The sequence below is a fragment of the Gracilinanus agilis genome, chromosome 1 (genome assembly GCF_016433145.1).
Source record: "Gracilinanus agilis isolate LMUSP501 chromosome 1, AgileGrace, whole genome shotgun sequence".
NCBI lineage: Eukaryota > Metazoa > Chordata > Mammalia > Didelphimorphia > Didelphidae > Gracilinanus > Gracilinanus agilis.
In genome coordinates this window covers 284,275,491-284,303,444 of record NC_058130.1, presented here as the reverse complement: position 1 = coordinate 284,303,444, position 27,954 = coordinate 284,275,491, and the positions used below count along the sequence as shown (strand labels likewise).

At 37.1% G+C, this 27,954-nt stretch overlaps 1 protein-coding gene across 1 annotated transcript in view; it reads right to left on the bottom strand.

The window, feature by feature from the left end:
* APC (APC regulator of WNT signaling pathway) overlaps nucleotides 1-27,954 on the bottom strand; it is a 236,043-nt gene that overhangs the window by 99,106 nt on the left and 108,983 nt on the right. The window contains exons 5-7 of the mRNA XM_044662181.1: nucleotides 23,450-23,558; nucleotides 20,594-20,707; nucleotides 9,602-9,685 (exon numbers count right to left, since the gene is read on the bottom strand). Coding sequence (XP_044518116.1) covers nucleotides 9,602-9,685; nucleotides 20,594-20,707; nucleotides 23,450-23,558 — 307 coding nt within the window. The remainder of the gene's footprint in view (nucleotides 1-9,601; nucleotides 9,686-20,593; nucleotides 20,708-23,449; nucleotides 23,559-27,954) is intronic.

The window sequence follows — 27,954 nt, the reverse complement described above, 5'->3', positions numbered from 1 at the left end:
ATCTCTAAAAACCATAATATTTCCAAAGCTATCCTTTGATATTAATTTTATTTCTTAAACTCTGCCTCAAAGCTCAAAAAACCCCAATTGGGTAGATATTGAAAATTTATTAGAAAATTTTTTGACAGAGAGAAAAACAAATCATCTCTCTTGCTAATCAGGAGCAAAGTAGGAGAGCAACTCAGTGGCTGCCTCAGGATCCAAAATGGAACCCCAATATTGAGCAAGATTACACAAAACTATGCCAGGCCAGAGACGCTTTACTGGCAGTTATGAGAGCTTGCTCTGATAGGCCTGATACATGGTTAAACTTCAAAAGGACCAAACAAAAAAATCGATGAAAATCTCCCAGATTATGGACAGACTCATTGAGCTGGGAAACAGATATATAGACCTTGATTTGTCCAGAGAATGGGATATTAGACAAATTCGTGGAAAATTCGTTGAGAATTGTTGTAAAATGGTCAAAGGCTACTTTAAGACTAGCTACCCGAATTGGGACTCTAAGATCTCAAGGAATTGAGGAGGGTAGCAGTCTATATTTTTAAGGGCAATGCCAAAAACATGAGGAGAACAATGAATCAATGGAGGCCTTAATGAAAGAAAATAAAATTGTCTTTACTGTGGAAAAAAGGCTAAGTAAGGATGGTCTATAGGAAGCAGCAACAGGAAAAAAGGAATAATAACAACTTTAGAAATAGTAACTATAGAAATAATAACTATAGATATCATGACAATCAAAATAATAACAATGCTCCAAAAGAGGCAACTGATAATATACAATAAAATACCCAATAACAATATATCAAAAGTGGAGCTCATCCATGCTCTACGCAGGGTGAAAATCCCTGTGTAGTGTGGGAGTGGGAGTGTGGGAGAACCCAGGGGAATACCCAAGTATCTTTATGAAGGTGTGATGGGGGATTGGAGAGTAAGGATCTTAAAATCAAAGAGTGAAACTTGTGATTTTCTAGACCCTAACATTTTACTGTCAATTATCCCTATCCATTGCCCTCCACAAAGTAACAAACCTAACGTAACCCTAAAAGTGGAAGACTTCCAGGATATTGAAGTAACCTTGTTGGGCAATAAAAAATATTGCTTTAAAATGCTGTACAACTCTTAACATGGCCACATTGTTTCCAGATTTACCAATCTCAGGAGAACTGTTACATAGTTATGAATCTTTAGTGTCTATGGCTAAAAAGGCTTGAGATAATTTCCTAGTCACTTCTCTAGGCAATCCAGATCTAGTCTTATTCACTGATGGTTTTTCTTTTATGAGAGATGGCATCCGTCACACTGGAGCTACTGTTGTCATACAATTTGCCAAATGTGGTCAACTTCACTATACTCAAATATAAGTATTCAAGGTGCAGAACTTAAGCCCTAAAATATGCCTGCATAATTGCAAGAAACAAAAAGGCAACGATTTATATAGATTCTAGGTACTCCTTTGGAATTTGTCATGCAGTGGGTATTTTATGGCTTCAGAGAGAATTTTAAACCTCTGCTGGAAAATCTATAGCTAATGAAAAAATTATTAATGAAGTTCTTTCTTCTCTCCAGCTATTTGAAGCCCTAACTAGTTCATTGCTCTGCCCATACCGGTGGAACTGAACTTGTCTTTAGGGGAAATGACTAGGCAGATACCACTGCAAAGCTAGAGGCTATAAAAGGGCCTGAATTAATTATAACTTTGACAACAAATAATGACTCAGATTTATCACTTTTCTATAATGAAAAGGAAGTGGAAAAATGGAAGCAGAAATTTAAGGCTAAACAGATTAATGGGGCATAGGTTTCTTATGAAAGAAAACCCCTTCTCCCTAGAAGTTTTTATCACCAAATATGGCAATCTGTGAATAAAAAAGGTCACTTTGGCACACAGGGCATTGTAGACTCTGTTAAAAGAGTATGGATAGTCCTTAGTATAACTACTATAGCTACTAAAGTGTGTATAATCTGCCATACCTGCCAAGCATATAACCAACACGCCTTTCATGGCAAAGCTTTTGGTGGGTATCCTCTGGCTTACACACCTTTTGAGCACCTAAAAATTGACTTTATCACCATGCCTGAGGCTGGATTATAAATTTTGTCTAGACATAGTGGATCAACTGACTAGATGGCTGGAAGCATTTCCTACTGCCTGAGCCACAGTGGTTTTTGGTGCCAAGGTGTTCTTAAAAGAGATTATTTCTCACTTTGGTCTGCCTGCACGTATTGATTTGGACAAGAGTAGTCATTTTACTGATTCGGTTTTATCTCAGGTATATTCTTGTTTGGGGATAATCCCCAAATTCTACGTACCATATCAACCCCAGAACTCAGGCCAAATTGAAAGAATGAGCAGAATTTTAAAATTATGATGGGCAAATTATGCACTAAGATGCATTCAAAATGGCCTGAAGCTCTCCCTCTAGCTTTATTTTATCTGTGAAGCAGGCCCAGGGGAGATCTACACATCTTGCTATTTGAGATGCTTTTTGGGCATCTCCTATAATACAGTCTAAGCCTTTTTCTCCTGCATATATATCACTATTAGGGGAAGATACTTCTATTGTTTCCTATATACAGGAACTGCAGAACAAATTGCATGAACTCCATGAATCTGGAGCTACAGTAGAAGCAGGACCAATAGACTTTTCAACTTCAAGACCTGAATCTAAGAAACAAGGTATACATAAAGAATTTCCAGTGCTTTGGAGCAACTCAGCCTGCCTGGGAAGGTCTGTTTCAAATATTGTAAACCACTCCAACAATCATAAATAATTTTACTTATACAAGGATTGTAGATGGCTTAGTCAGATAGTGTTCATGGGAAATTTAGTTACCGATAAGAAGTTTGTAAGTGTAGCTTGGGTGAATTCCCAAGATGAAAAAATATTTCACCGTGAAGTGAAATGAAAGTGGGTGGAGAATCTATTTCCCTTAGAGTTAAGGCATCCTGTTATTATTAATCCTTATATCTTACTATATAATATAAAGAGATTATATTAGCCTCCAAGTAGTTTGTACACTAGGCTCAATGAAGGGAAGTTCACTCTTGGGCTTTCCTTCAAGGAGAACTGAAATACTTTGTGATAATCTAGCAAAGTATATATAACAGTATCCTCCTTATTAACACCTTTATTAATATTATTATAACAACAGACATAACCTAGAAGTAGTCAGACATGTATCTTCCTGGCCAAGCATGAGAACTTAATCCAATTCCTTCCCAAATATTAAATGTCCTTCCATGAACTCACTGGTGCAAGAATTTCTATGAGAAACTCTGTTAGATGGTTACACATTGACATATTGATTTATTTACCCTATAGAAAACTCTAAGTTTCGGTGAGGTAAACTAAGTCATTGTACTAAGACAGTAAATCATTACTAACCATCGTACATGTATAAAGGTTACCTAATCCTTTAGGGTATGTTAACATTGCCCTATAAGATACTATTTGTGATGAAATAAACTTTGCCTCTGATTGGTACCAACTTTACTGGCCCTCCTGACACGTGTTATCCTTCTCCCCATGTCTCATTCTCCTCACTCCTTTGGGACCGCTGAACATCAGTCACCTGACATATAGCGGCACTCTTTGTGGTGGTAAAAAAAAAATTGGAAAATGAGAGGATGTCTATTGATTGGGGAATGGCTAAACAAATTGTGGTATCTGATGGTGATGGAATACTAATGTGCTGAAAGGAATAATGAACTGGAGGAATTCCATGTGAACTGGAAAGACCTCCAGGAATTGATGCAGAGTACAGAAGCAGAACCAGGAGAACGTTGTGCACAGAGACTGATACACTTTGGCACAATCAAATGTAACTGACTTCTCTATTAGTAGCAATGCAACAATCCAGGACAATTCTGGGGGACTTATGAGAAAGAATGTTGTCCACATCCAGAGAAAGAACTATGGAAGTAGAAATGCAAAGGCAAAACCTATGACATCACTTATCACATGTATATATGGGTATGTGATTTGGGATTCAGGCCTTAAAAAAATCGCTCTACAGCAAAAATGAATAATATGGAAATAGATATCAAGTGACAACATTTGTACAACTCAGTGGAATTGCTTGTTGGCTCTGGGAAGGGGGAGGAAATTAGGGAGAGAAAAAAAATGAATCATGTAAACATAGAAAAATATTTTAAATAAATAAAATTGAAAAAAAGAAGAAATTACTTTAAAAATCCTCCTATGAGTAAAAAAAGAATATATATATAAAATCATTCCTTTTCTTCATTTTGAACTATTCTCTTTATTCTGCCATACTTCCATTCTCAACACTGAAAACAATAGATGTGGAATCAGAGGGCCTGGGCTAAAATCACAAGTTTGCTATTTAATATCAATAGGACCTAACCTCCCTGGGTCTTCAGTTTCTTCATCTGTAAAAAGACAGGATTGGATTAGATGATTTTTACCTTTAAATGTAATTCTAAAAATCAGGGAAAATGCTATACAGGAATGCCTAATTCAGTTCAGTTAATATCACTGTAAAAAGCATAATATACAAAAAAAAAATAGACTTGTAGTTTTTCCCCTTCAATAAAGTTTATTTTCCCCTAAAAGGCAACAAAGGTGTCACTGGGATTTGACTGGTTCCTATCTTCCTTGTTGAAAATTCCTGGTGAGTGAGTGAGAATTAAGTGTGTTATTCTTAAAACGAGCATTTGGCTCATATCTCCCTCCCTCAATATTCTCAAGGGAAAAACACCTAATTAATAGCCCCAATTGGGAAAAGGATATGGAAGGCTAATTTGTTACCTTTTATCGACTATTTATCTAAAGGTCCCAGGACAAGCTTGGGAAAGTGACCAGATTCAAGGGCAATAAACAATTCAGTTGCTTCTTTATCTCTTTAAGAAATGTTCAATTTAACTCTTCCTTTGTGTATTTTGGTACCTCATTGTACTTTGAACCTGTCTAAGTTGAGTCCATACTTTGTAGATTGTAAGTCAAGGTTCCCAGAAAAAAGGAGAGCCTAACAGGACTGGGGGTTGGGGTGTTGTTCTTGTGCTTAGCGATTTTATATATTACCTGTTTGTGCCTAGGCAATGCACATTTCTGAGCCCAAATCCAGAGTGCCTCCTTTCATGAAATGAATAAACAACTGCTTTTCTTCACTCTTATTCTCTGACTCTAGTTTTGTTTAAGTGAGTGGGACATTTGTTTTTATCCCACATATACATCACCAAAGGGCATAAAAATTCCCATAAATGAGGACTTAGGGCATTCCTGAAGACCACAATATGTTTCCATACAAAAATGGGGATGGGGGTGAGATAGAAGCTAGTATATCCATGAAGATTAAGTCACTGTATCCTTATTGCACATGTAACTCTCCCCTTTACTTACTATTCATTGACTTGATAGTGTCTCATTTCATCCTATTACAGAATCTGAATAGGGTCTTGATATTTGGCCTGCCCTTACTATTTGGCATAGTGTAAAATTGAGATAAGATACCTACTGGTTCACAATGTGGTGCAAATATAGAGGGTAGGGTGATCAGAGGATGGGCTCTGCATGGTACCCAGTCCTTTTAATTTTGTTTGGTGAATCCTCTTTATGGGAATGGGAGTAGATTCCCACTTAAAGCAATTAGCTCTTAAGGTGTCTGAATAAAGCATCAAGTCCAGCATTCCCCAGTTGTTGTCTACTGTGTTATAGAAATTGGATGGTGTAAGAGGGAAATAGGTTTTAAAGTATATTCAGACAGGCAGGTAGGAGCTGAGATTCCAACCTGGAACACAGTGGACTCTCTCTAAAGGCAGTTGGGGTTTTGAAGGAGTTGGGAAACCACTGATCTGAGAGACCTGTGGATTTTGGGTATCTCTAAGCAACATCTGGGACTTCTTAACTAGCAGGATCAAGGAGTGCAGGTGGAGAATACTGTATATTGCTTGATGGACAAGCAATGTCAGTCTCCCTGATTTCTCTCAAGAGTTATTTGACTGGTTCCTATGCTCTTGGAATATACTTGGACTACTACTGAACTCTTAAGACCATCAGAGCATCTACGTGAGATCCCATTTGTCCCTTGTGTCTTGGCTACCTGTTTAGTGCGGTGTAAGGATTACCCAGATCTTTAACTTTTAACCCAGAATTGATCCATAGTATTTTAGGTTAAGTGTGACCTTTCTCCATTATCCCTAACTACTATAGTCTTTATTAAACCTGTGTTTATAAATCTTTTGTCCCAGTATTACTCACTGTTATTTGTTGGTTTCATAGACTCCCAGGCTAGGTGGATCTGTGGTGGCAGTTGGTATCAACTGCTAATCCAAGATTTCCCATTCCTTGTATTTTGGTGTGATTTGTGTTTCCCCAACTTGTTAGGTTTCAGTCTGATATTCCCTGTCCAATCATTCTTCCTTCTCCCTTTTCTATAAACCCAGTAATATTAAAGTTACCCATAATAATGGCCAGCATAATGAGACAGAAAGTGAAATGGCTCAACATGGTCAGCAATTAAGAGGCAGAACTCCTGGCCTTCTGAGACTCTGAAATGAAATCTCAAAGATTGTTGCTGTTGTTGTTGTTGTGTTGTTTGTGGCCAAATGAAAAGATCTCCTCTAAAAGAAATGGAGTCTGTCAGACCTCAATCAGGAAACCACCCTATGGCCCTTGACCAAGAGATTCTGTTCCCCTAGAGATCAAGTCATGAGATAAGAGGATGAGAACTAAGGTGGGGAAGATATCCTGCGAGAGGGAACAAGAATTAGGTGAGAGCTTTCTCCATCTAAGAGTGTGTGTGTGTGTGTGTGTGTGGGGGGGTGTTACAGATTTTCAAACAGAAACCTGATGAGTCACTAGAATAATGTTTCCTGAGGATGTGGTCTAAGGGAGCCAATGCCCTGCTGCTCTCTCCTGGTGACTTCCACAGGCTGAGGGAGGTTTTTGGAAGGCCTCTATGCCAACTAGGAACTCCCAAACAGGAATGTTCTTTGCCCTTTTTGTGGTTGATGAGATGTAGATATTCATATCTAGCACTATAAAGATGAACTCCTTTTGAAGTCAATTCCCCTAGAGAATGGCAAAGGTAGGGGTGAATTTCCTAAAGGAATTGTTTTGACAGACAGAAGGTTTGTGCGGGGATGAGAGATGGGGATATGAGAATCAACTGCCACATTTTTGTGGCAACACTGCCTCAGGGTAAAGCAGATTAAACATTTTTGCAGGAACCAAACATAATTAGGGCAGCTAGGGGGCATAGTGGATAGTGTGCAAGGCTTGGAATCAGGAATATCTGAGTTGAAATCCAGCTTTAGATATTTACTAACTCTCTGAACCTGGGCAAGTCACTTAATCCTGTTTGCTTCAGTTTCGTGATCTGTAAAATGAGGTGGAGAAGGAAATGGCAAACTACTCCAGTATCTTTGCCAAGAAAACCCAAAATGAGATCATGAAGAATCAGTCATAACTGAAACAACTTTACAACTATCAGAATGGCTTCAGATTTTACCTATGTATCTCCCTAACATATGTGTATGGGCCAATCAGTTGGTGAAATTTGAGTAAGTCTGAATATCTATGATTTAAGCAAATATCATTGAGGGTGTGAATACGGGTTCTAGAGATGAAGGAAGGATTCACAAGACCCGCTACCACCTTGGCTAGATGGGAAGATGGCAATGACACCTGCAAGATAACTTTGGGTATGTCTTCTAAAGCATGGGGTTGAAGGGAAAGCAACTGATGGCCCGACCATACATACTAGTAAAACTGTACAGAGAATGGTCTTTCAGTTCTACCTAAAGTTAAGGAATCCTCTAAAGCTCCTCTGACCAATATGGATCATATAGGGAAGACTATTAAGATGAGTTATTTTGTAGAACCTCCATTTTGGGGAAGGGCCCAGAGCAGCCATCATTCATTCTTCAAATTTTAAACCCTAGTTGCCTCCTAATTCTGCTATTAGGATTATCTCCCATTGGTAAATTCTTCTAGGACCTCCTTCTTGGGGAACAGCCTCATTCCTCAGGCTTAGCTATTACATTCTCCTCCCTACTTCCTGCTTTTCATTCACAACATATACTTTAGCTTCCTAGTTGGCAATGGGGGCAGCTGGGTAGCTCAGTGGATTGAGAGCCAGGCCTAGAGACAGGAGGTCCTAGGTTCAAATCTGGCCTCAGACACTTCCCAGCTGTGTGACCCTGGGCAAGTCACTTGACCCTCATTGCCTACCCTTACCACTCTTCTGCCTTGGAGCCAGTACACAGTATTGACTCCAAGACGGAAGGTAAGGGTTTAAAAAAAAAAAAAAAAAAGGGGCAGCTGGGTAGCTCAGTGGATTGAGAGTCAGGCCTAGAGACGGGAGGTCCTAGGTTCAAATCTGGCCTCAGACACTTCCCAGCTGTGTGACCCTGGGCAAGTCACTTGACCCCCATTGCCTACCCTTACCACTCTTCTGCCTTGGAGCCAATACACAGTATTGACTCCAAGACGGAAGGTAAGGGTTTAAAAAAAAAAAAAAAAAAAAAAAAAGGGCAGCTGGGTAGCTCAGTGGATTGAGAGCCAGGCCTAGAGACAGGAGGTCCTAGGTTCAGATCCGGCCTCAGACACTTCCCAGCTGTGTGACCCTGGGCAAGTCACTTGATCCCCATTGCCTACCCTTACCAATCTTCCACCTATAAGTCAATACACAGAAGTTAGGGGTTTAAAATTAAAAAAAAAAAAAAAAAAAAATTTTTTTTTTTTTTTTTTTTTTTTAAAACCCTTACCTTCCGTCTTGGAGTCAATACTGTGTATTGGTTCCAAGGCAGAAGAGTGGTAAGGGTAGGCAATGGGGGTCAAGTGACTTGCCCAGGGTCACACAGCTGGGAAGTGTCTGAGGCCAGATTTGAACCTAGGACCTCCCGTCTCTAGGTCTGACTCTCAATCCACTGAGCTACCCAGCTGCCATATCCACATTCATAGGAAACAATTGTTAATTTTATAATTCTCTACAGTATTCCTTTGACTAAGAGACTTTCCAAGGGCACCTGGCAACCAAGAACTTGTTTTTAAAAAACATTTTGATAACTATATTTCTTTTGAATACTATGTATTTTATTTTGTGCATTGAAATCACTAATCTGGGTGGTCCATAGTTTCACCATACAGCCAAGGAATCTACTTATTACACAAAAAAAGTTAAGAATCACTGTCCCATATTATTTAAACTATGATTGAGTTTACATACAACCTTTCACAAATATAACTATAATATAGCACAGTTTAGGAATTTTAGAGAACTGTCAAGAAATAGCTTACTCACTGGCAGGAAGGATCCAGTGTTATATCTCGGATTATGTGTAAATATACTTAATTATTATGCATATAAGTTTATATCTACATTAATTACATCAAAGTAATGCTGTATTAGGCTCTACCCAAAGACAACAGAGTAAGGCAGCACTTACTTTTATCATTTCACTAGAGGTTCAAAACAGAATAAACATTAAGAGACTATTTCAATTATTGGATCTAATAATTGTCAGTCCATATAATCATGCTTTATCATTAATTCTATCACTTAAAAAACAAAACAAAAGCCCATCCATCTTTATTTATATGTAGTCCCTCCCCCCCAAAAAAAGCTTACTAACCTCTGCTTCTGTATGTTGGGACTGTAATAACTGTCGTATGCGAACTATGTCTTTCTCAATTTGCTGAATTCTAGTCACTCTTAACTAAAATAAAATGAGATAAAATTATATAAATATACATTTAGTAAAAATATAATTGTATAAATTATGGTTATTTTGACAAATTGTAACAGACTGGTAAAGTCTTTCATTCCTATAGCATGAAATATTATATAAATATTCATAAATTTATGAGTATAGACAAATATTAGCTCAACTTTTAATATTTCACACTTTCTCCATTAGAGACAGCTCTTAAAACTTCAAAGCAAATTTTTAAAAGTTAAATTTTGTTTTAAAGAAGGTACCAAACACTTAAAAGTAGCTTTCAATAAGCAAATCTATGGGTAAAGTATCTTTTGACTTCTACTGGACTTTAGTTTTCTATTCACTTAAACAGTATTGAGTTTACTTAAACCAGAGTATACATATAAAAAAGGAACTGAGAATTCAGTTTTTGTTAATCATGCCAACCATAGTTTAAATTTAGCAGCATTTTTTCTTTCAATACATAATCATTGCCATAAATTGACTTGTTTTTTCTAGCTTATTACTGTGCTTGAACATTATTTTCATTTCCAGAAATAACATTGGTTATGTTAGGAGGAAATTAGGGAAGGAAACTGTCTTCAGAGAGGGCTGTTTTTACCTGTCCCTGTGGAGATCCCAAGGAGTGTGGATTTATCACAGAGAAGGAAGACCTTCAAGTGAGCAAAAAAATCTAACTGGGGTGGTGGACATCCCAGTCTGAGACAAGCTCCTTGATTTAACTTTCCTGGATTTACTTTCCTGTGAACCTGTTTTCCTGTACCATCAAGAGGAGACACCCTGAGTGTTATCCTACATTAAATATATAATTTTCTAATTTCCTCCTAACAGTTAAAACATTGGATTAAAAAAGACAGGAAGGAAGAATACTCAGAATGGAAGAACTACAAGAAAGGAGTGAGAAAGAAGCCAATTTAATCCTTGTATTTAACAATTAAGAGTTTGCTGGTGGCCAGAGGCAGCTAAGTAGTACCGTGGATAGACTACAGAGCCTGGAGTCAGAAAGATTCATCTTCCTAAATTTAAATCTGCTTTCAAACACTTATTAGCTGTGTGACAGTGGCCAAATCACTTAACTCAGTTTCTTCCTCTGTAAAATGAGCTGGAGAAGGAAATGGCAACCACTCTTTGCCAAGAAAACCTTAAATGGGATCAAAGAGTTGGACATGACTAAAAATGAGTGAACAACAAGCATCATAAATGGAGAGAACAATTCCACTTGAGTAGTAAGGTCAGAAGCCAGATTAAGAGTTCTTAACAAATGAGAGTGAGAAGGTGAAGAAATGATGGCAATAAGTACAGATTATTCTTTCTAAGGAGTTTGGCTACAAACAGAAGAACACAGGTTTTTAAGGATGGGGAAATCTTGAGGGAGAAGAGGGAACTCATAATAGATATTAAGGTTCACTACTGAAAGGGAATAGTGATACATACAATAAAATGTCATTCAGAATTTTTTCCAGCTCTAAATTTATGATTCCTATAATTTCAAGGCTTCAAAATTCAGCAATAAGTCACTTGAGGTCTTTTGTGATTTTCCCAGCTACTAATGGTACCTTTCTGTTCCCATGGTTACCAACTATCTATTTGGAGCATGTTTTCTAGATATGTGTGTTTTCTCCTCCATTAAAACGTTAAGTGTCTTAAGAATGACATCTGTTTCACTATTCTTTTTATATCCTTAATGAAAGTACAGTGTCTAATATATACTTGGTATTTCATAAATGCTTTATGATTATCTTATTTTGTCCTCATATTTTTTGGTATATATGGAATAGTAGGTTGTTGAGCTCTATTGTTTTTAGCTCATATTTTTCAGTCCAATCTGACTCTCCAAGACACAATTTGGGCTTTTCCTTTTGGGAAAAATATTAGAATGGTTTACCATTTTCTTTCCCCACTCATTTTACAGATGAGGAAAATGAGGCAAATAGGGTTAAGTGACTTGCTCAAGGTCATATAACTAGTAAGAGTCTGAGGCCAGATTTGAAGAGGAGTCTTCCTGACTCAAGGCCTGGTGCTCTATCCACTGTGCCACCTAGTTGCCTTCTCTCATATCTAGTTGGTTTTATTGCCCTATTTCTCTATTTTTAAACCAAACCAAATGACGCTGATAGTTTTATAATACAGTTTTTGACCTCGAAGTGTTATTCCTTCTTCATTCCTACCTTGTTTCAATTATTTCCCTCAGCACTCTAGATCTTTTTTGTTTTTCCAAATGAATTTTATTATTTTGCCAAATTCTGTAAAGAATTTCTTTGATGGTTTAGACAGTTATAGCAGCAAAATTGTAAATTAACTCAGATAGTGTCATTTTAATTATATTGGCATGGCCTAGCCTTGAGGAACAAGTATCTTTCTAGTTACTTAATGTTGTTCTTTATTTCTGAGGAAAATTAATATTGAGTGATAGTTTATTAATAATATTTCTATGTGAAATAATTTTTCCCTTAAGTCTCCCCAAATTCAGGCTGAAATAGCCTACTTTCAAGCTAAGGTCAGCCATGGTGAATTCTGACTACAGGTCAGCATGTAGCTGGAGGTGCTGGCATCTTTCTACTTTAGGCAAAGGCTTGTCTTCCCTGTGATGACATAATGAGGGAGAAGTTGAGAATTCTGAGTCAACATCCTCTTTTCAAATTTCCATCAATGATGATTACCAGGGAAGGTCAAAGAGATGAACTGTAGGCCAAATCATATAGAAGATGTACCTCCTTTAAAGAGCCAAGGCTCACTTGGGTTTTTCCCTTAGGAGGCTGGCAAGATTCATTCTTTGTTAATGGGATTGAAAGCTCCCATTAAGAAGTAATTTTATTATAGATTTTGAACAATGATACATGTATAACCCAGTGGAACTGCTTGTCAGCTTCAGGAGGGAAGAGGAAAAGGGGTGGGGGTGGGTTCATGAATCATGTAACGATGGAAAAACGTTTTAAATTAAAAAAGGGGTAAAAAAAGAAAAAAAAATTTATTCTCAGAGAAATGGCCTCATATTCTTTATGGGTTAAAATTCAGACTTTAGATCTCTTTTTTCTTCATTTTAATTTTGTTTTTCCCAAATTACGTGTAATAACAGTTTCCAACATTTTTCAAATATCGAGTCTTGAATTCTCTCCATTCTCCCTTCCCGGCCATGACTCCATCCACGTCGGGATGATAAACAATCTTATATAGATTTCACATGTGCAATCATGTAAAACAATTTCCTATATTAGTCCTTTTGGGGAAGTTAACCCAAATTTTAAAAAGTTAAGAAAGTGAAAAAGCTTACTTTGGTCTGGATTTAGATTTTATCGGTTCTTTTTATTTTAATCATTGGTACTTTGGGATAGTTTTTAATCACTATATTGCTGAGGATAGCTGTCATTCACAGTTGTTCATTCTACAGTATTCCTGTCACTATGTTCAGTGTTCTCCCAGTTCTGCTTATTTCACTCTGCTTCAGTTTGTGTAAGATTTCCAGTTTTGCTTTGATTTTTGAGCTCCTCCTCCTTGTCATTTCTTATAGCAAAATAGTATTCTATTCCATTACAATTGTTTACTATAATGTGGTCATTCCCCAACTGATGGGTATGCCCTCACTTTCAAATTTGTCCCCCCGAAAGAGAGATGCTTTAAATATTTTTGTAGGTATACATCTTTCCTCTTTGCGTGTTTTATCTCTTTGGGATACAAACTTAGTATTGCTGGGTCAAAGGGTATGTATGTACTACTTTATAGCCTTTTGGGAATAAGTCCAAACTGATCTCCAGAATGATTTAATCAGTTCACAACCTTTACCCATCCACCTCACCCCCAAACAGGGCATTAGTGTCTCAACTTTCCTATATCCTCTCCAAGATTTATCATTTTCTTTTTCTGTAATACTAGTCAATCTGATTAATCACTATCAATTAAAAAAATGACAACTAAAACAACTCTGGTCTCTCAGAGTTGTTTTAGTTGTCATTTTTTTAATTAATAGTGATTTAGAACTTTTTTTTTTGAATGATTGTAGGGAGCTTTAATTACTTCAAAAACTGCCTGTTAATATCCTTTGACAATTTATCAATAGGGGAATGAATTCTATCTTTAATATATTCAAACTCATTTCTTTACCTATCTGAGAAATGAGATCTTTATTAGTGAGACTTATAAAAATTTTTTGTGAGATTTTGATTACTGTGTATTACTCTCCATCCTATTCACCCCTGTTTAGGGTCTAACCTTCATCTCCCCAAATTTGCCCTTTTTTCTATCAGCCCCCTTATCCCATTCCCCTCCAACTTTCGTGTAGGATGAGAAAGCTTTCTCTATACCCAACTGATTGTGCATGTTCTTCCCTCAATGAACCAATTTCAATGAGAACTAATGTTCATGGGCTTTCCTCCCCATCTCCCCTCTTTCCCCCTACCATAAAAGCTCTTTCATGACTCTTTTATGTGCTGTAATTTAGCCCAACTTATTTTTCGCTTCCCTCTTCTCCCAATGTATTACTATTCCTTATACTTTAATTTAATTTTAAAGCATCCCGTGATAATTAACTCACACCCTTGCCCTGTGTCTATGTATATGCTTTCTAACTGCCCTAATAATGACAAAGATTTGGGGATTTACAAGAATCATCCCCCCATGTAAGGATGGATACAGTTTAATTTTTACTAAATGTCTTTTGATTTCCCTTTCTTGTTTACCCTGTTATGCTTCTCTTGAGTCTTGTATTTGAGACTCAGATTTTCCATTCACCTCTGGTCTTTGCATCAGGAATGTTTCAGAGTCCTCTATTTCAATGAATATCCCAATGCTCAGTTTTGCTGGGTTGAAAGATTCTTGGTTGAAATCCTAGGTCCTCTGCCCTATGGAATATCACATTTCAGACTCTCTGATCCTTTAATGCTGCTAAAATCCTGACTGTGGCTTCATGTTATTTTTTATTTTATTTTATTTTACTGCTTGCAATATTTTCTCCTTAGTCTAGGAGTTCTGGAATTTGGCTATATTTTGGGAAGTTATTTTTTGGGATTTCTTTTAGGAGGTAATCCTTTGCAATAGAGTGATCTTTTAATATCAAAACCCTAATCATATTTCCATTGAACTATGTGACTGATATGTTTTTCTTCTGTGTTTCTGTTCTAACACTAACAGTTCTTTCTCGTAAGTTCCTCTGGATTGTCCTAGGTCATTGCACTGCTGCTAGTAGAAAAGTCTAATACATTCGATTGTGCCACAATGTATCAGTCTCTATGTAAAATGTTCTGGTTCTGCTTCTTTCGCTCTGCATCAATTACTGGAGGTCTTTCCAGTTCACATACAAATTCTCCATTCCTTTCAGCACAATAGTATTTCATAACTTTCATATACCACAATTTGTTCAGCCATTTTCCAGTCAATGAACACCTAACCCCTCATTTTCCAATTTTTTTTTGCCACCACACAGAGTATGGCTATAAATATTTTTGTACAAATATTTTCCATTATTATCTCTTTAGGGTACAAACCCAGCAGTGGTATGGCTGGATCAAAGGGCAAGCATTCTTTTAAAGCTCTTTGAGCATAGTTCCAAATTGCCCTACAGAATGGTTGGATTAATTCACAACTCCACCAGCAATGCATCAATGTCCCAATTTTGCCACATCCCCTCCAGCATTCATTACTCTCCCCTTCTTTCATTTAGCCAATCTGCTAGGTGTGAAGTGTGATACCTCAGAGTTGTTTTGATTTGCATTTCTCTGATTATTAGAGATTTAGAACACTTCCTCATGTGCTTATTGATACTTTTGATTTCTTTGCCTGAAAATTGCCTATTCATGTCTCTTGCCCATTTATCAATTGGGAATGGCTTGATTTTTTATACAATTGATTTAACTCCTTGTATATTTGAGTAATTGGACTCCTGTCAGAGTTTTTTGTTATAAAGATTTTTTTCCAATTTGTTGTTTCCCTTCTGATTTTGGCTGCATTGTTTTTGTTTGTACAAAAGCTTTTTAGTTTAATATAATCAAAACCATTTATTTTACATTTTGTAATTTTTGTGGTTGGATATCGAACTTTCCATTTAGTCCTGGTCTTTTCTGTGCAAATACTTGGAAATCTTCTATCTTGTTGAATGCCCAAACTTTCCCCTGGAATTATATAGTTAGTTTTGATGGGTAGGTGATCCGTGGTTGTAGACCCAGTTCTCTTGCCTTTCTGAATATCATATTCCAAGCTTTGAGATCTTTTAGTGTGGAGGCTGCCAGATCCTGTGTGATCCTGATTGGTGCTCCTTGATATTTGAATTGTCTCTTTCTGGCTTCTTGTAAGATTTTTTCTTTTACTTGGAAGCTCTTGAATTTGGCAATTATATTCTTGGGCATTTTCTTATCTGGATCAAATGTCGAGGGTGATCTATGGATCCTTTCCATGTCTATATTGCCCTCTTGTTGTAGAACTTCAGGGCAATTTTGCTGAGTAATTTCTTTCAGTATGGAGTCCAGATTTCTATTAATTTCTGCTTTTTCAGGAAGACCAATGATTCTCAAATTGTCTCTTCTAGCCCTGTTTTCTTGATCTGTCAATTTCTCAGTGAGATATTTCATATTTTCTTCTATTTTATCAGTCTTTTGACTTTGTTTTATTTGTTCTTGCTGTCTTGAGAGATCATTAGCTTCTAATTGCTCAATTCTAGCCTTTAGGGACTGGTTTTCAGTTATAATCTTTTGGTTTTTGGCTATAATCTTTTGGTTTTCCTTTTCAATCTGGTCATTTCTGGTCTTCAATTGACTTGCCTTACTTTCCAATTGTGAAATTCTGCCTTTTAAACTGTTCTTGCCAGATCTCTTCCATCTTTTTCATCATCTCAGATTTGAACTCTTCAATAGCTTGTGACCAATTTCCATTATTTTGGGAAGGTTTGGATGTGATTACTTGTTTGTTCTCCTCTGCTGTTTACTCTGTTGTCTGGATTTTCTCTGTGTAAAAGTTGTTGAGTGTTACAGATTTCTTCTTGATGATCTTTCTCTTTTGGGGTTCTTGTCTCTAGCTTGCCATTGTTAGCCCTGCCCCCTCTCAGGTTTATCCTCACACCCAGGGTCTGTTTGCGCTCTCTAGGCTCCTGAAGTCTCAGATCTAGTTGTTCTCAGGGTCAAGCCTCCTGTTGGTCCCCTTGCTTATTCCTCTGTCAGAGATTCCTTTAACAGTTTCAGGGTGCTGTTTCCACAGTCACGCATCCCTCTGCACTGGGTCCTCACTCAAGGTCCACTTCTGTGCTCAGGATCTGAGTCCGCTCCTGCGCTCAGGCTCTGTGTTCAAAGTCTGCGAGTTCTTTAGCCTCTTGGGGTCTTAAGTCTTGCTGCTTTCAGGAACAGGCCCTGGTGACCCCAGGTAGCTGCCAAGGACTTAATGGGTGCCCTAAGCTTGCTCTAGCTCTTGTGCGCTGGCTTTGGCACTGTAGGTGGTGTGGGGTTAGGGAGGGGGTTGCTCAGCTTGCATTTTATTGAGAGCTGTTTCACCCCCTTATAACATGGAAATGCCCCAATTCAACATTCCTTCAATGCTGTGCCCTGTTGTGAAGTCCCTTAGTTCCTCTGCATTTGTTTTTATGTCTTCTTGAGGAGTCCTAAATGTTTCAGTTAGGAGAGGTTAAGCAGCTGCTTTTTACTCTCCTGTCATCTTAACCAGGAACTATCGATAGGCTTTTTTTGTTTTTTTAAGGTATTAATTTCTTCAGTATTTTTGGTGTCTCTTTTTTTCATGCCTTTCCTGTATCACTCTCATTTCTTTTCTCAAGTCTTTCTTCTAGCTCTCTTGTTTGATTTTAAAATCCTTTTTGAGTTTTCCATGAATACTTTTAGGGTATGAAAGAAATTCCTATTTTTTCTGGAGGCATTAGATCCAGCAGTATTGCTTTTGTTGCTTTCTCAATTTATGTTTTCGTCTTCTCTGCCACCAAAATAACTTTCTGTACTGAGTTCCCTTTCCTGTTGTTTGCTCATTTTCCAGCCTTTTTCTTTTTCTTTTTTTTTAAATTAAAAAAAACTAACATTTGGGCTCTGTAATTGTGGTGAAGGGAACATTGTTCAGGTTCTGTGGACAGGTGCCTTCAGAGCTAATACTGGGATCTATCTGATTTTAATTCTTCTAAAGTGGCAAGATGTAAGCAAAGATATTCGATACCCTCCTGGCTTGTGCTATGCTCTGTGAGCACTCTTTTCCCCCTTGGAATTATGACTAGGGTTCCCTGCTTCCCTGTGGTCATAAGTGCTGTTATCTGCTAGTGTTCTTCCTCATCACCCTGAGATCATGCCTCCAGAGTATGACCTGATTCTGTGTATGTATGGGCAATGCGACAAGAGTCTTGTATCTAGAGTCAGCAAAGAGAGCCCTATAATCTCTTTCTGAGCAATTGTGCAACTCTCATACCTTAACCATCTGTGGTTGAGAGCTCTGGAAGTCTTTGTTGCTGCTTCAACTAAGCCAAAGATTGTGGAGACTGTCCTGGCATGCTGTGTTCCACCTCCAATCCAGTGCACTAGATCTGTTGTGTCAGCTTTCTAAGTTGTTTCGTGCAGGACAAGTACTTCACCTTCTCTTTTTGTGGGTTATGCTACTCTAGAATTCATTTGTTTTTTTGGAGGGTAATTTAGTAGAGATTAGATGAAGATCAATTATCTTTTCCACCATCCTGGCTTCATCCCAAGACTTTACATTTTGTTAAAAAGCACTTTGGAAATTAACCTAGTTTCAACTCCATATTGCCAACTGAGGTTTTAATTTCAGTCTCCTCCCAACACCTTCTTCTGTTCAGGACAAAAACTGAATTCTTAATTCACTTTATATCTGTTGCTCTGCCAGGAGACCGCATGAAACAAGATATTCCTGGTTCTACCTCTCCATCTCTGTTTTCCTGCTGTCTTTTGTATGTTGTCTTCCCCTTTAGATTGTTAGATTTTTGAAGGCAAGGACTGTTTTTCTTTTTATTAGTACAGTGCACATAGCAAGGATTTAATAAATGTTTATTGGACAAGATAAGTATTTTGTATGCTTAGTTAAATTATCTTCAAATATTTATGCATTTTTATCTTGATAAGATTCCTTTTTATTGCCTCTTTCATTTTGTTATTATTATATAGAAATGATGATGTGAATTTATTCACTGCAACTTTGCTAAAGTTATCTTAATAAATCACTTTGAAGATTCCCTAGGATTTTCCATATAAACCATATTGTCATCAGTAAATGGGGAATTTTATTTCCTATTTGTCTATTTTTACTTTTAATTTCTTTCTCGTCTTACATAATAGTTCTTTGCTGGTTAAGATAACAATAATCTGTCTTACAGTAATCTATACAGTGACTTCTCAACTTTTAAAAATAACTTTTGTAGTACTGGTGCTAAATATTTTTTTAAAGTATGTTATGCTGAGAATCCATCATATCATCATCTGGTTTTGTGCTGATTTGATTTTCCAGTCCTACTAGCCCCCTATTTCTCATCAGTTTCATGGCTAAACTCCTTGAGAAGATCAACTACAATTATCCATTTATTTTTGTCTCACTCTCTTTTTAATTCCGTAGTCCAGCTTCTGATCTCATCACTCAACTGAAACTGCTATATCCAAAGTTACCAATTATTTCTTAATTACTGAACCTAATGGTCTATTAGCCATCTTCCACTCAAGATGTCCAAAACTGAATTCATTACCTTTCCCCACCAAACAGTCCACTACAAACGTCCTTATTTGGTAGAGGACATCATCATCTTTCCAGTCACCATAACTGGTAATACCAATGTATCTTGGACATGTCACTCTCTTATCTCCCATATCCAATTTAATACAAAGTCCTACTGATAAACTTCTCAAAGTCTCTTGTATACATTCCCTTCTCTATTCTGACACTGTTAAAAATCCCTCATGCCTGGACTATATTTACTACATTTCTAGCTGGTCCCCATTCATCTCCATTAAAGAACTCCTTTCCTGAATTGAAAGTGTTTTATTTTTTTATTTTATTTTTATTTTTTTAAACCCTTAAGTTCTGTGTATAGGCTCATAGGTGGAAAAGTGGTAAGGGTGGGCAATGGGGGTCAAGTGACTTGCCCAGGGTCACACAGCTGGGAAGTGTCTGAGGCCGGATTTGAACCTAGGACCTCCTGTCTCTAGGCCTGACTCTCAATCCACTGAGCTACCCAGGTGCCCCCTAAAAGTGTTTTTTTTAAAAAGTCTTAACAGAGTTATTTTTTACCTAAGAATTTTTTTCTTTTTATCTTAAGATCATTTTTACTTTCTAATTCTCATACCACCATCCAACTCTCTCTAATAACAGAAATATTTGAGCAAAACAAAGCAACACATTAATCATTTCTGAAAACACTTGTAGAATTCTGTATCTGTAGTCCAATGACTCTCAAAAAAAGAGACATTTGAGGCAGCTACATAGCTTAGTGAATAGAGAGCCAGGCCTTGAGACAGGAGGTCCTGGTTTCAAATTTCCAAGCTAAATATGTGATCCTGGGATGGTCACTTAACCCCAACTACATAACCCTTACCACTCTTCTGCCTTAGAATTGATACTTAGTACCAATTCTAATACCAAAGATAAGAGTTTATTTTAAAATAAATAATTTTTTTAAAGAGAAGGGACATTTCAAATTCCATATTTTTCTAACAATAATTTTGGTTTAACAAAATTATTGTGTTAAAATTAGATATATCCTCATATGTCAACTTAAAAGTGTATTTGTCCATTTGTACACAGGTTTAACACGTTAAAGGTATAGCACATAAATTATCTACTTCTTAATTTCAAAACTGCTTCATAATATGTCTACGGTAAAATTACCCATCAGTTTAAAAAACTCTCAATATTACAATATAATCCCAATGACTTTCTAAATTACTTAACTAGTACTTGTAAAAATGTTTTATATATAGTATTTTAAATTACCTGTGCTCGTTTTTCCATATCCTGACAAGTACCTAGCTGCTCTTCCATTGCGGCTCTGATTTGTCTTGCTTCATACTCCAACTGCCTCCTAGTCATATCTGTTTGCAAAGAGAACTGGGGTGGGTAGCAAAGCAAAATAGTTAAGGACAGAAAAAATGTATATTAGCAAGTCATCAGTGTAGAAATTTTATAGCTAATGATCAAATAGAATAATGAATTGAGGAGATAAAAGAACTATTGACAGATTTCATAAATCAGGGTGCTATATATATGCATATATATGGTGAATCAGACAGTCACTTGTCAAGGTTAAGAAAAACCATAAGGTTTGAATATTTGGGTTTGCAAAATAAAGTAGTAGCTAAACTCATTTCCCTTTGTGAAATCCAAGAGTAAAATTCAAATATATCTGCATTTGTTCTTGGCCACAAATTATTTTAAATAAAGGAATAAATTCCTATTAATGCTAACAGTAATATTTGTAACTGTATGCACCTGAAAATAATTAAAAAGTTTAGCATTTGCATAATGGCTGAATAAACTAATTCAAGGACACACTAGGTATGGATGTGACACTGAGTTCTCCAAGTCTTTGTCAGTGGTAATACAAACTTTGGCTCAACCTACCTGAGGAGGTGAAAAATGTTTTGAAAAATTCTACCATAAAAAAGAAAAATTATTTTTAAAAAATTTAGCATTAAGAGAGTTTTTCATCTATATAACTTGATAAAGCTTCAGAGTATGTCCAATCATTTAAGACTACACTTGAAGCTATCTTACATGGTTCATCATAACAGACTAAATAAAATAGAAGGGCAAAAAATGATAATCACAAAATCTCACTGTTCGAAGAGGCACTATCATTCATGTGAAGACTTAGTAAGAAGGAAAACCTTCCATTTTATGAAGCCACTCACAATCTCTTGGATAGTTCTAATTATAAGTTTTTCTTCTTTACAGTATTAAAGAGGAAGATGAGGAAGGAAAAGATATGAATTTTTACTCAATGAATTCATTTTCCTTACAATATAAACTAAATAAGAATGGTATTTGTGGGGGCAGCTGGGTTCAGTGGATTGAGAGCCAGGCCTAGAGATGGGAGGTCCTGGGTTCAAATGTGGCCTCAGACACTTCCCAGCTGTGTGACCCTGGGCAAGTCACTTGACCCCCATTGCCTACCCTTACCACTCTTCTGCCTTGGAGGCAATACACAGTATTGACTCCAAGATGGAAGGTAAGGGTTTAAAAAAAAAAATGGAATTTGTCAAAAAGTAAATAGCAGATAAAGATGACTTCCTTATATGAAAGCCTAAACATACCATTCCCACTTCCTAGTTCTGCCTCTGAGATCAAGTAAGTCAAATAATTCCTCTTTCAAGAGAGGGCCTTTCAAATACTTAAATGCAAAGCTATCAGATTTCCCCTATATCTTTTCTTCTCTCAGCTTAACATAAAAGAATGATGAGTGAATGATAAAGTATATTTTATTATATAAGTGACAGGAACTATGTTAAGTGCTGGGGAGACAAATACAAATAAACAAAACAAGTTATAGCCCTTAAAGCACTTACATTCTAGTGGAAGAAGATAATAAATATAGAGGTGGGGACGACATGCATTGTGGCATGGTTTAGAAATGGCTGGGAAGTGATATGGTTGTCTGATTCTGGGTATGATCAGGTGAAAGTTCCCAGTAATACAGGCTAAAGTTCTGGAGGGAGATGGATGATGATAATGGTCAAGCACAGGCATGGTTGGGAAATAAATTCCTTTAAATGATTCCACAAGGTAAACACTAAAGGCATTTTGTGATGCTGGTTGTTTGCTTCTTGAATCTCTCCTAACATGTGGCTCCCAAAATTGAACACAATATTCTAGATATGGTTTACAAGGACAAAGTAGAGTGGGGCCATCACTCCTTCTGTTGCACAACAATACTATAATACTCTTATTGTAGCTCTAGATAGCATTTGTTTTTTGTTATTTGCACTAAAATTCTGATTGTTTTCAAATTGTTACCTAGTCACACCTCTCTATCTTACATTTTTAAAAATTTAAGTGTAATCTTTAATATTTATTATTCCTACTCAAAGGTGTGTTGGTAAATGTTTAGTAACTGGCTCTATGTAGAGAAAGAAGGGAAATACACTTTTAAGTTTAATATGAATTATTAACATTTTCTCTATCATTTTCTTAAATCTAAACAACAAAACAACTTAAGCTCTAATTTCCTCACTGACGAAGTATAAATGTTCACGTTGAAAATATAATAATCAATAAAGAATCATTTCTAGCTGGCTTCAGGAAATCTTTGGTCCTATTAAATTTCATCTCAGTAAATTCTGACAAATGTTCTAATTCTTTGATTTTTTTTATATCATGCAACATGTTAATTTTGTCTTTAGTTTTGTGTTTTAGTCTTTAGTTTTTAGTTTAAAACCCTGTCTTAGTTTTGTCACCGACAAATTTAAGAAAAGCACATACCATTAATATGCTTAAACAAGATTGCCTAAAATGTAAAAAAGAATATGGCAAAGAACAGTTCCCAAGGGGCCAATTCTTATAGACCCTTATATACAGACACATATCCTTAATAATTATTCTTTGTATATAGTCATTAAACCAATTCTGGATATACTTAACTGCATTATTGTTATTTAGGTACAAAAGTGATAGCTTCTTTCAGATCTGTAAATTATAGCATTTTCTTTACTAAGTAGCAGGTACTCTAAACTTTGTTTATGAATAATTAGCATAGGATCAAAGACAATATAGATAATATACATTAATATAGCTATTACCTGCATACAGAACAAATTACTGAATCTAAATGAATCAGATTGCTTAGTTACTTACATTTTCTGTTAAAGGAAGACTATCTATCCTTTTAGTTAAATTTTGAAGCTGAGCATAATACCAGTCTTTTTCTTTTTCTTCTTTTTCAAGTTCTGCAAGTAGTAGTGATCTTTAAAAAAAAAGTAACAAAACAAAGTCAATGCAGAATACCTATAAAATCGACCAGAGCAAATAATAGCAAGTTTTAAAAATTGAAGTATTAACAATAATGTAATTAAAAATAATGATTTCTAAGGAAGATCTTAAATATTAAGTTATTCACTTTCAATTCAATAAATATTTATTCAGCATTTGCTACATGTAAAGCCCAGTGCTCTGCCCACTTTATATCCATTTTTAATTTATCTGGCTTCCTTCAAAACACAGCTCAAGGGGGCAGCTAGATAACAATGGATTGAGAGCCAAGCTTACAGACAGGAGGTTCTGTGTTCAAATCTGACCTCAGACATTTTCTAGATATGACTGTGGACTTACAGGTCATTTAACTCCCACTGCCCTTACCACTCTTTTACCCTGGAACCAATACAGGGTTTAAAAAAAAAAAAAGAAAAAAAGAAAAGAAAACCTCAGCTCCTTCTGCAGGAGACCCTTCTTGGTCCCCTCAGCTACTAATACTTTCCCCTTTGGGACTACCTTCCATCTACTTTGTATATATGCTGCATGCAAACATTTATTTATAGGTTGTCTCACATATTAGAATACATGCACCTTGAGGATAGAGGCTGTATTGTTTTTCTTTGTTCTAGACATATTTAGCACAGTATGTTACACCTAGTAAGCACTGAAATAAATGTTTCTTGATGGACTAACATATTTTCCTTCTCTCAAACAACTTAAATTTGTTGAGGGATAAAATATGTAAAAATACAAGTTAAAACAAGATAATGTGAGGCAGGAGAGAACACTAAAAACTAGAGAGTTTGAGTTAGAAGGAGAGAGAATGCTTCCCAAGCATAGAGGACAGTTTGTGCAAGAGAGAGAAGAAGGACTGTCAAGTTTGGAGACTAGGCCAATTTAGCTGGAATACATAGGGTGTAAAGGGGAGTTATATAAAATAAACTGGGAAACACAGGCTAGAGTCAAAATGTGAAATACTTTAAATACCATACTGTTTTTTATACTAAAGGTAGTAAGAAGCTATTGAAGATCAATGAATAAGGGAAGATGACTTCTACTGTGGATATACTGGAGCCTAAATATTCACAAGAAAAATAAGATAGATGAAAAAATGCTATATTATTCAGACTATGATATATAATTGGATAGGCAGCCCACTATACAAAACAGCTTAAACAAACAATATAGCTTAACAATAAACTAGTTCTTGGAGAAATTAATTAAATGGTGTTTTTTTTTTGTTGGATGTTAATATTTAAAGGTGTGGTCTGTTAGGAGGAAATTAGAAAATTATATATTTAATGTAGGATAACACTCAGGCTGTCTCTAAAGAGCTGAGAGTTATCCTACATTAAATATATAATTTCCTCCTAACAGGTCACCAAGGAATAAATACCAATTCCTAAAATGATTTTAGTAATTTATTTACAAAATATAGTATAGAGTGGAAGTAGAGAGATGAGAAGAGGGTAGAGTAAGAGATCTAGTTTAAAGAACTAGACTACGTACTCAATCCCTGACTACTACAGCAGGGCTCCAGAGGTCCCAGCCAGAGAGTCTAAAAGTCAATTAACAAGGGGTTTAGCCACGAGGGCTTCTCCCAATCAAGGGAGCCTCCAGGAGGCTAAAACCTCCAGGGAGGCTAAGGTCGTCCAGCCTTCTTTACTCACCACGTGTTGTTCTAAGGGAAAGATTTAAGAACAGTCTCTCCAAGGTCTCAGGGGCCCAGGTCTCAGGTCCAGTAAGCAGCTTCTCCAACTCAAGCTCCAACTCCAGGAAAATGAACAAGAACTCCCTGACAGGAAGTTGTCACTCCCTTTTAAAAGGCACTTCTTTTGCATCACGTCCTGTGCCTTTCTCTTAGTTTACATGTCCAATCACAATAGATGCTTTGCTTAGTACTGCCCAGGAGGTAGTCAGTAGATTTTGATTAGTCACCTACTCTAGCATACGTGGGTCACAGACCTCCCAATTTGTGAATTAAGTGGGGATGTTCTCACCTTTGGTGATTAGATTAAGGATGGGCAGCACAGATTTAATTTCATTATCACAATGAAAGTTTTTTCCTCTCTCAAACAAGGACAAATAATTTTAAAATCAATATATTCTTCCAGTGATGTTATATATAACCAAGTCATGGAAAACTATAGTCACCAAAGAATTAAAAGTTTGTGTTACGCAAAGGACAATGGAAGGGCATATAGTATGTACAGGAAGACTACAAAACACTGCCAACAAAGAACTGTGCACAGTGAATAAAGATATCAATCATTAGAAAGATAGATTTAAGACTAGAAAGGAAGAACTCATCCTATATTGAGAGAAGGGGTTAATTTATGGGCAGTCTATACATTCCAATATTCATGCAATAGTAATATAGCAAAAAGATCATAGGCTTTGCAGTTAGAGAATATGAATGCAAATTTTGCCTTTGATGCTGTGTGACTTTGGATAAATCACTAAACCACTCCAGACCTCAATTTCCTCATCTGTAAATGAATGTCAATGAAATTCAAAGCCACCAGCACACAGGGCAGAATTCCTTTGAAGGATGCATTAGAGGAAAGTATATCATATGAGAAGATAAACACAAAGTATTCACACTGATAAGCTCACAAGTCCATCAAAATATAAATTTTAGCTTGGAAAGGGAATTATTGCCTAGAAAAAGCAGGAGAAAGTAAGATAAGAACCCAGGGCTCATCTTAAGACTGTCTTCATAGTGACATAATCCTACTCAGATGATAATTATCTTCCATGTTTTTTGAGAAAAATAGTTGACAAAGATAGGCTGAATGCAGGAATTGACTCTAATCCTTTGTCATTCACTATATATTGTAATGAGAAAAGGATAGAGATAGGATAAGATTTAAGAGAAGTAGAAGGCTGTCTTTAAAGGCACATACTAGGAACTCAAGGGAAAGGATTTTAGCAGGCAGAAGGCAGAGGAGAAACAGTTTGGAAGTGACCACAACCAGAGTGATTTGACTTCCTGTGAGAGGTTAAGGGCTTCCTGCTCAGGAATGGTAGAGGAAAGGGGGGCTTATCAGAGCTCATCTACCTCACCTGACTGTGGAGGAGTATACTCCTAATTCATCTTTGGAGGTACTCTATTTAACTGGGAAAGACCTAGAAAATTATTTGACCATACCTGCTGTGTTTATCAAAAGGTTTATCTAGGGTTCCGGGTTAAGATGGCGGCAGAGTAAGAAGCAGCTCTTAACCTCTCCTGACCGAAACACACAAAACTCCTCAAGGGGACATAAAAACAAGTCCAGACGAACGGAGGAACCCCACAACAGGGCACAGCGTGGAAGGTACGTGGAATCGAGACATTTCCAGGCTAAAAAGGGCTCTCCTTAAATCGCGAGCTGAGCAACCGCCCCACCCCCACCCCCTCCACACTCACCTATAGCTTCGAACCCAGCTAAAAAGAAATAGAGCAAGTTTGGGGCACCCATCGAGTCATCAGCAGCTCCGGGACCTGTTCCTGAGAGCAGCAAGACTTAGGACCCCATTAAGTCAAGAACGCACGCGAAAGCTGAGCGCGCGCGCGGGAGCAGAGAGTGGACGCTGGGCGCGCAGAGTGCCGGCTGAGCAGAGGCGTGGGTGCCGGCTGAGCAGAGGCGTGGGTGCCAGCTGAGCAGAGGCGTGGGTGCCGGCTGAGCAGAGGCGTGGGTGCCGGCTGAGCAGAGGTGTGGGTGGAGGCAAACACAGCCAGGAACTAAAGCCTAAGTGGGGAACCAGTGCAGACGGGTATACGACTGTGGAAGCAGCGCCCTGAGACTTGTAAAGAAACCTCCTGCAGAGGATCAAGCAAGGGAATCCACCAGGGGGCTTGACCTTGGAAAAAACTAGAACTCAGACCTCAGGACTGAGCGCGAGGATAAACCTGAGAAGCTGCTGGGCTAATGATGGCTAACCAGTTACAGGAAATTCAGAAGAGAAAGAATAATAACAAAAAAAAGAAGTCTTTAACACTCGACAGCTTCTACACAGAGAAAATCCAGACAACCGAGCAAACAGAGGAGGAGAACAAACAACCATTCAGACCCTCCCCAATTAAGGAAAACTCCTCACAAGCTATGGACGAGTTCAAATCTGAGATTTTGAGGAAAATGGAAGAGATCTGGCAAGAAAATAACAGCTTAAAAGGTAGAATCTTGCAGCTGGAAAGCGAGGCTCAGAAACCAAATGAACTGATAAGCAAATTGAACACAAGAAATGACCAGATTGAAAAGGAATACCAAAAGATTATGGCCGAAAACAAGAAGATTATGGCCGAAAACCAAAAGATTATGGCCGATTACCAGAAGATTATGGCCGAAAACCAAAAGATTATAGCCGAAAATCAATCCCTAAAGGCTAGAATTGAGCAAGTAGAAACT